This window comes from Musca vetustissima, unplaced genomic scaffold (genome assembly GCF_032173495.1).
Source record: "Musca vetustissima isolate MV318-11 ecotype Yass unplaced genomic scaffold, APGP_CSIRO_Mvet_v1 utg127178, whole genome shotgun sequence".
Taxonomy (NCBI): domain Eukaryota; kingdom Metazoa; phylum Arthropoda; class Insecta; order Diptera; family Muscidae; genus Musca; species Musca vetustissima.
The window spans coordinates 1,884-10,712 of record NW_026880298.1 but is presented as its reverse complement, the minus strand read 5'-3'; the positions used below and the strand labels follow the sequence as shown (position 1 = coordinate 10,712).

General features: G+C 33.0%; 1 protein-coding gene across 1 annotated transcript; it reads left to right on the top strand.

Annotated features, from left to right (window-relative positions):
- Positions 1–7,510: 7,510 nt before the first annotated feature.
- LOC133325834 (uncharacterized) lies at positions 7,511–7,960 on the top strand (the record flags this gene model as incomplete). Its single annotated transcript, XM_061534554.1, has 2 exons — positions 7,511–7,564; positions 7,631–7,960. Coding segments are annotated over exons 1-2 (384 nt in total), but the record flags the coding sequence as incomplete, so codon positions are not given.
- Between the last annotated feature and the right edge of the window lie 869 nt (positions 7,961–8,829).

Genomic DNA, 8,829 nt, shown 5'->3' with positions numbered 1-8,829 from the left:
AGGTACCAACAAGTACAAATATTGGTCGGAAAAAGATAAAAACCTGTTATTATATAATTATCTGGAACTATGACGATAAACATTTCTTAAATAATTTCTTAAAGTACAACACATTGTATACGGCGGTACTGGTGGATATAGAATCTGGTACAAGGCTTTTTGTTTTAAAAAAAATGTGTTCATGTTTTTGTGAGGCATTAGTACTTACGGTTATAAATATTGTGTACGACAGAATGGTTAGATATAAAGTGCTGGATATAACAAATTAAATATAATACGTAAAGGTAACATCGGAAAAGGAAAGGGCATATATCCGAATTTTATTATTTATCTATTATCCTATGACAAATAAAATGTTTTTTGAGCATATTTTTCGAAAATCTGAACTAAAAATTGCACAAAAAAGGGAACCAAGGCACTGAACAACACAAGTGCTAAATTGTTGACACTTTTAAACGCAAATGTTTCTAAGATTTCTAGAATACCGATATCATGAATAATGGGCGGGATATTTATGTAGAGGATAAACCAACGAATCAGCTTGAATCAGCTGTTTATTTGCTAAGTCTTACTAAATGTTGTCTGTTTACTTTTCTCAGTATTATCGCAGAAGAGAGTAAAAAAGGCTTACTCTCTGAACTAGAACTTACTGAATAAATGTTACAGGAAAAGTAACCAGACACACCTAATATATCCCTGTGGTGTCCCCTGCCCTACTTTGTCACTGATAATCATGTCTTGTAGGCTACAGATTATCGATGGGCCAGTCTGTGATTGCCTGGTCAACTCGAAAGGGTTCTAAGGGTTGGATTTGGTCTTCAGTGCCGACTTTGTTATAGGCTCTCTCGATGGCAATACATACCGATAAATTTGTGTGCCCTCAATGTGGCATAAATAGGTTTACACTGATCTCCCCTATACCTATATTATAGCATCAATAGGAAATTGATTTATCTCGAATTAAGGGTCGAAACTATCTGTCGGCAACACCGACTATATTTAATTGCTGGATTCCAGCATGGCCAAAATAAGATTTTTTCCAATGCATTTATATAAAACTAAGTCGAACTCTTCATGGCAGCTTACCGAACCTTCTAATTTAAATAGGTTGAAATTTTTCCTGTCCACCGTACCTCCCTTATTTCCATCGTAGCGTAGACAAACACCACTCTCTCACCCTCTTAATCTGTGTAAAACTATTTAACGTAATGAATGTGATTCATACGTTAAATAATGCTGAAATCAGCTGAAAATTTTTATCATCTCGTTTTGTCATCATCGACATTGGCATCCACCAAGAACTGCAACAACTAAAACAACCACATGTGAAGGGATATGAAAAAATGTGCACTGCACGAAAACTTACACACAAACTTGCTATAACATTTATGGATGACGCTGACGATGAGTATGAGCGAATCAATGCATTTATTTAAAATATTTGTGCTAAGGGTGTGTGTGTGTGTGTATGACCTTCCACAACATCTTCCGACGCAACAAACAAAACGCACTGCAGATTACATCTCAAGTTATGTCTTTTAATAAATATAAGTTTTGCGATGTCATACATTTACGACTATATGCATTAGTAATCAACGTTTTGCTGCTTTGTTAACAAAGTTATGTTATTACACTCAAGGAAAGAGTAAATGGACTATGGAGTAGAGGATTGTAATTGTCATGAACTTAAAAATTGTTAAGAAATTCGGTTGTTGCCATACCTAAGATGTGTGTTTTGGTGTCTTCTGTGAAAGTTCAATTTCAAATTTTCAATTACATATTTTTTTGCTTAAGTGTATATAATAGAAAAGTCATGCAATTCAATTAGTTAAAGTTGTGAGAAATGCACAATTATGAAAGTCTATGAATCACATTTTTGTTAAGTTAATAAATTAAATTGAATATGGAAATATGTATTAATATTGTTTACAAGTTTAAATTTTAGAAAAAAACTACTTATTAAATTTCTTTACATATTTTTGGCAAATTAACCAGTTTAACATTGTTACTTAGTAATATATTTAATAAAAAATACATTTTTAAAACTTCACATAAATTTAAAAATCCATTAGAATATTTTTCAAAAAAAAACAATGCCTTTTTTTTAATTCACTTAGTTTATGTATATTTTTGTGCCGTGTTGGAAATTAAACAAATCGACATTTTCTAATATGTTTTGTTTTATTCACTATTTTACCATGTCAGATTTATGATTGTGAAAATAGTGTATTCGATGAGTGTTTGTTCTTTTTTTTACTACCCCACTCAATGTGGTACCTGTTTTCTTCTTTGATTTCGTCACCAGTTGATGCAGTTCCGTCGTTGGTGGTAGTATCGATTGGAGTCGATTAGAAGGTAGGATAATGCTAGAAATCTTACAATTACATCACATTTTTGTGACTGGTTCTTGGCGGGAAACCTGTGTTTGCATTGTTGTTAGTTAATTCAGAGTCGTTGTTTTTAACAGACCCATGTTCCCTGTCTAGGTCCACCACAAGTAGAATTCCATCTTCTTTCTCCTCCCATTTCTTCACAACTGTGTCCTGTTTTGTCAAACTAAAGAGTTCGGGCATGCGTTCTGTCGTGAAATCACTGCCCCAACCTCTGACGAAAACCGTTGGCTTTTGTAATTTAGGAAAGTCCTGTTTCCACACCAGATTATGTTTGATAGTCTCAGCCACTATTTTTCTAAGGTCTTCTATGCTTTGGATGACTTTGTTATCATTAGATTTTGGATTTAATCGATTTGGCTGTTTGATATTTTGGGGTTCTCATTAGGTGGGAAAACTTTCTACATAAAATCATGGATTCTCATGATTGCCTTCGCAATCTTGAAGAATACATTGTAGGCCCACCACAAGTAGACTTCCATCTTCTTTCTCCTCCCATTTCTTCCAACTGTGTCTTGTTTTGTCTCATATATCAGTTCCCCTTTTGTTCTTATACTGACGATTTTTCGATATTTATACCCTACACAACTATGTTGTCAGGGTATTATAGCTTTGTGCAGCCCCAAGACTTTGTAACGCAGCGAATCGTCATATCTCGACTAGCTGAGTCGATCTTGACATGTGTGTTCGTCCGTCCGTCTATCCGTCTGTCCATTATAATTTGTAAACACGATACAGGCCACAGTTATGGACCAATCTTCACGAAATTTTGCATGTAGGATGGGTTCTGGCCAATGAACCCCTATTGTTTACATGGAGAAGCGAAATTTTACATGGAGAAGCGAATCAGCCCTAAGAATAAGCATGTCTGCTTTGATAAAGATCGGTCATTATTTATCGGGTCAAATGGACTCTGACTTTTGTGTGAAAAATTACCAAATTTGAATTCTATGGTTTATATATTTACTCCTGAAGGATATATACTCGATAAGTTGATAGTATATCCAAGAGGAGTGGTTGACCTTTAAATTGATACCAAATATATTGATGTATGTATTCGGATGTGGGAGTTACACCTAAATGTTTACATGTGCTTACGTATTCAGATATTATTTAGTAACTCATTACCACATTAGAGGGCGGAAATATAGCGCTAATCGCTTTGAAATTTGCCATGACGTTCCAATTATGGTTAAGGACAACGCCTATAATTTTCGGTGATGATCAGAATAAAATTTTGTTTTGAAGTGGACCGAAAACTTAATTTCTTTGCGTGTTTTCTAGTCGAATATAAGCCGAATATCACAACCCACCGTGAAGGGAATCTGGATAAGTAATTAGAAGGGCTGTAATGAATATTTGTAATATTCGGAAAATGTAAGGAAGATGTGCTATTGACCTCTAATCGGACAAGTCGCGGCAAATATCACGAAATATTGCCCAGGCTCGGAATAAACATCCGAGTTCTGAGGTTGTTGTGTAGGGTATCGTATGGTCGGCCCCGTCCGACTATACTGCTCCACTCACTGGTTTTGATTTATCATTGGATTGGACATTTGCATACTACTTCATGTGAGTTTGGAAACATTATTAGAATTAACTATTAGTAAACTATGGTGGAGGCTATACAAGTTTTCCATCAACTTTTACTTACTTTTCATTCAAGCAATTTTACCAACTATAGCGTATCCGTTTTGTTCTCCAAACATTTGCTTTGTCAACAAATCAACTAAAACGATATGAGACCAATGTAAATATTGTCAGTTGTGTTAGCATATTGGTCGGACTCTGGTCTGGTTGACTCTTGCTCTTTGGTCGGTGACCGACAAAAGGCATTTAAATTGTGGTTAGGAAAGCATTTAATGGATTTTGAAATTTTTAGCAACATGAATACGGACATGAGCGCACATAACAAACACACACAAACACGCATACAGGCATACATAGATGTTTTCAAACATTATTGCACATTAGTAGAATATTTGTTTAGAAATGGACCAAAAACAAAAACCCAGAAAGCTAAACTGAACGAACAATGGTTTTTTGTTGGCAAATGTGAATGCGGAAACATAAATAATAAAATCATATAAAATAAAAATAATTCCTAAATGGAAAGATAACCTAATTTTTTTAGTAGTTTCAAAATTGTTTTTTATACTTTTTGCATATTAAATGTGAAATACATTTTGTTTTTTAGCTACGGTAGTAGCTTTATGAAAACCAAAAAAATAAATAAAAATAATATCTAAAATCAATGTTCTTGCTGGCATCGTAGCCAAAGAAGATCTATGATAATCACCTCACATAATCATCCAATGAAATTAATTACATCGTCGCTTTTTTCCAGATTTTTTTTGCAAAGAATATTAGCTTGCGAAAAGCAAGAAGCTTATAAAGTGAATAATGAAGGTCATTGTAGCTTTTTTATGTAGACCACAATTTATCATAAGCGTCCAAAAGGAAAAAAATGGCGTTATGACCAAAGCTGTAGACATAAAAATAGTCATAAATTAATTTATCCCATGATGAACTGCAGTTTGCCAACTTTTGAGACATAACCAACGACCTAATGGCTGTTTTTTTATTGTGAACAAATTTATTTAATAACTTTGTTCGAGCGATTTTCTATAAGCTAAGCTGTCGAATGAGAGTAGAAGCAAGTAAAAAAAATTGTAAAAAATTTAAGTTTTAGACATTAGCAGTAATTTAGTTTAAGTATAATAAGATATTAGAAGTAATTAGGAAATTAACAATGTCGATAGGGGAAGACTACATAACCTCTACACTAGGAACAAATACAGGGCTTCATTCTTTGCTTCAATATTCTTGTACAAAAATCATTTCGGAGCAGTCCTGGATGCTCAATTTGCATGAACTCGTACGAAAATATAGTGATATATAAAGCATAATCGAATGCAGTAAAACACGCCATTCCAGACTTTATTTGGTACATAGTTAGAATTTCGCTCTAATTGGAGAAAAGATTTAAATAAAATCGGATAAAAAAATACATTGGGAGCTATGTAAAATCTGAACCTATTTTCACAGCTTTCAATAAGGTTTGTCTTTAGAACAAATCAACTATTTGTTACATGTTAGGTCTTATTCGGTTCATAAATGCGAAATAAAAGGGGTGAAAATTGGTTGAAAATAAAGAGCTTCCGAAATTCAAGACCTTCAGTATCGAAAATGAACGGGACCTCATATGTAAGTTATGTCAAAACATGGATTTATATTTAAAATTGTCCACAACGAAATACGAAATTACACCCACTTGGGCTGGAAAATGAGGCTAGGTGTTCATATTTGTGTACACTCAGCCTTGTTTACATGTTGCTACCATAAAATGTTACTCATCGAAATTTCTCAACCCTTTTTCCGATTACCGAATAATCTGCACATTCTATCGCAAATTTTTGGAAAAAAGGAAAAAATGTTTGTATACCGATTGTATACCGAAAAAATGTCCGAAAATCTCCCTAATTGTGCAGTAAATCGAAAATTTCCCTTCTTTTTTCCCGAAATTTTCTACAACTTCGTTTAGAATTCATAAACAAACTCGTATGTTCCTTAAGATTTTTTTCGACAAAACTTTCGAATTCGTCGTCACCTTCACACAATTGTGTTCCTACTTCGGTATGAATTCGCCATCAGAATCGGAAACTTGTGCAGGGTTTCGTTCCGAATTCAGAAAAAAACTGGGAACAAATTGTTAGTTGCGAAAATTTTTTACAAAACACAAACAAAAATTCTCTAATTTAAAGAAATGCATTGTATTTCTTTTTATTTTTAAATGTTATTGTACAATTACTTAAAACGTAGTTTTTATAATTCTAATTATATAACACTGTGCATCACAAAAAATAATTACCGGGAAATTCCAAAAGATTATGAAAGAGGGGCTAAAAAAGAAGACACGTGTGTTGGCGTTTTGAAAGTTTACGTCGTGAGGTAACCTAAAAAGAGGGACAATATTCCCCCTTTTCAAGAATTTTGATAATTTTCGAATTATGATTTCTTCGGCAATATTACTGATAAAATATCGAGGAGTTTTTTGGTATGCAACTTTAACACTCAACCGACTCATTAAATGGGTATTTTCGGTCCCCGTTTTCCAGGAGTGATTGAAAACTCATTCAAAACGGGGTTAAAGCTGCTCAGAATATTCTACAGAAATGTTTGCCATAACGTTTTACTATAAGTCTCAGAATAGACTAAAACTCAAAAATCAGCCTAAACGTCAAAAATCTTAAGAAAACAAAAACTCATTTTAGGGTTAATATCGTACTTATTACTAGTTTTTACCCAATTTTCCCACAAGATGGATAATATTTATCAATTACAATCACTCCATCACTGAACAAGGAAATCTGTATATATAATGTATATACTGAATATATAGAACAAAAATTCAAAATTCTCCATCAATCATCAAAATAATATGAAACTTAATTTTAGGTATATAATGTCAAAGAATAAAATATTCTACGTCAAAATCCTTTTCAAGTTTCAGCATAAATTATATATTTATATTCAATAGTTTTGAAGAAATTAACATTATAAAATTATACAATAACAAACAATTTTTTGCAGACTTCAGTTAATTTTATACTGAATCATAAAAACTATTGAATATAAATATGTAGTTTGTTCTGAGACTTGAAGTGGATTATGACGTAGAATATTTTATTCTTTGACATTATATACCTAAAATTAAGTTTCATTTACTTTAATGCACTTAGTCGAAAAAAATACTGGTATATCTTTAAGCAAAATACAAGAACATTTTGAATTTTTTGTTTAAAATGTATGACTATGTATTCGGCATATGAATACAGATTTCTCTTGTTCAGTGACTTATGATAAAAAATTATGGAGAATATTTTTGTCCCTTATACTATCCTTCTAAAACTTAAAAATGGGTAAAAACTAGTAAAAAGTACGATATTAACCCTAAAATGAGTTTTTGTTTTTTTTTAAGATTTTTGACGTTGCTGATTTTTTTAGTTTTAGTCTATTCTGAGACTTATAGTAAAACTTTATGGCGAACATTCAATGAATTCAATTTTCGCCTGGATCCGGAGGCAGCCCATATTGTCTTTGAAAGTTTCAGCAAACCAATGTTGGTGGTGTCGTGGGAGACCTGTATCGATGGTGAAATGAATTATGATGCTGTAAGCAATCAAATATTTTATCTAGAATTACAAAAATAGCCGATTCTCTTTGATTTCTTTCCCTAGAATTGGCGTTTTGAAGTGCTATCCAAGGACGATTCAAAAGTCATGCATTTCATGAACACGGTGGAGAATTCCTTCACACGCCCCTTGGGTTATGCGAAATGGATTATTTGTGATGCTGTCTTGGTTGCCGCCTTCCTATTTCTGGAACTTATAATCACTAGGAGTCCTCTATATCATGCCACTGTGGAGTTGGCAGGGCAACATACCCGTGGCCAAATGGTCCTTGACCACAAGCGAAAAGATGAGGGTAATGCAAGTGTGATTATGTCTGTCCACAAGGATAATTATAGGCAAATTGTGGCCTGGACTGGAGGTGTTTTGGGAGATGAGGTGATCGAAACATTATTATGTGTTTAAAAATGAAAAATATTTCTAAAAATATCCTTAAAAAATCCTTACAAAAATCTACGTTTATAAAGGTCCTCCTAAAAATATTATTTAACCAGTCAAAAAAGTTCGTCCGGGCCATATATATACTGACAGGTACTTGAAATGAAATTATTATTCGTTTGTTACAATGGGACGAAATTATGTAAATCAATTTAAAGCAAATATCAAAATGCTCAATTTTGTACGTTGTGCAAAATTTCATGTCAATATTAAAAACATGAGGAGTTTGGTGCACCATTTACTTAAAATCGGATGAAAATAGATATGGAAGTTACATCCATATATGAACCGATTTCAGCGAAACATGGACAGACGGATGGACGGACCTGCATAAATCGACTTAAAAAGTGATTCTCAAAAGGAACCATGTTTCTATCTCGTTTCCTTTTGCCTGTTACAAACATATTCACAAAGACATAATACCCTGTACCACAGTGTGGTGAAGGGTATAATAAGGTGTTTGGCGAAGGGTGGACTCAAATTGTTTATGGCAAATGATTGATTTTATAATAAAAACCATTTGAAATCTATGGTAACAAAGTGACCATATGTATGTCTATGTATATACATCCATCAAACTCGTGTACATAAATTCTTCAATTATTATTATAATAACAATTCATGCGTTTAACTCACGTTTTGATTTCATTGCTATAGGTAAGTGTATCGCAGTATTTATTGGAAAATAACATCAATTTAGACGAAAAAAGAAAACGAAAAGTTATTGTTACGCTTCAAACCAGCGTATAAAATTCAATGCCATAATGTTTGTATAAATGTGTGTCGAGGGGAAATAGTTTTATGTTGTA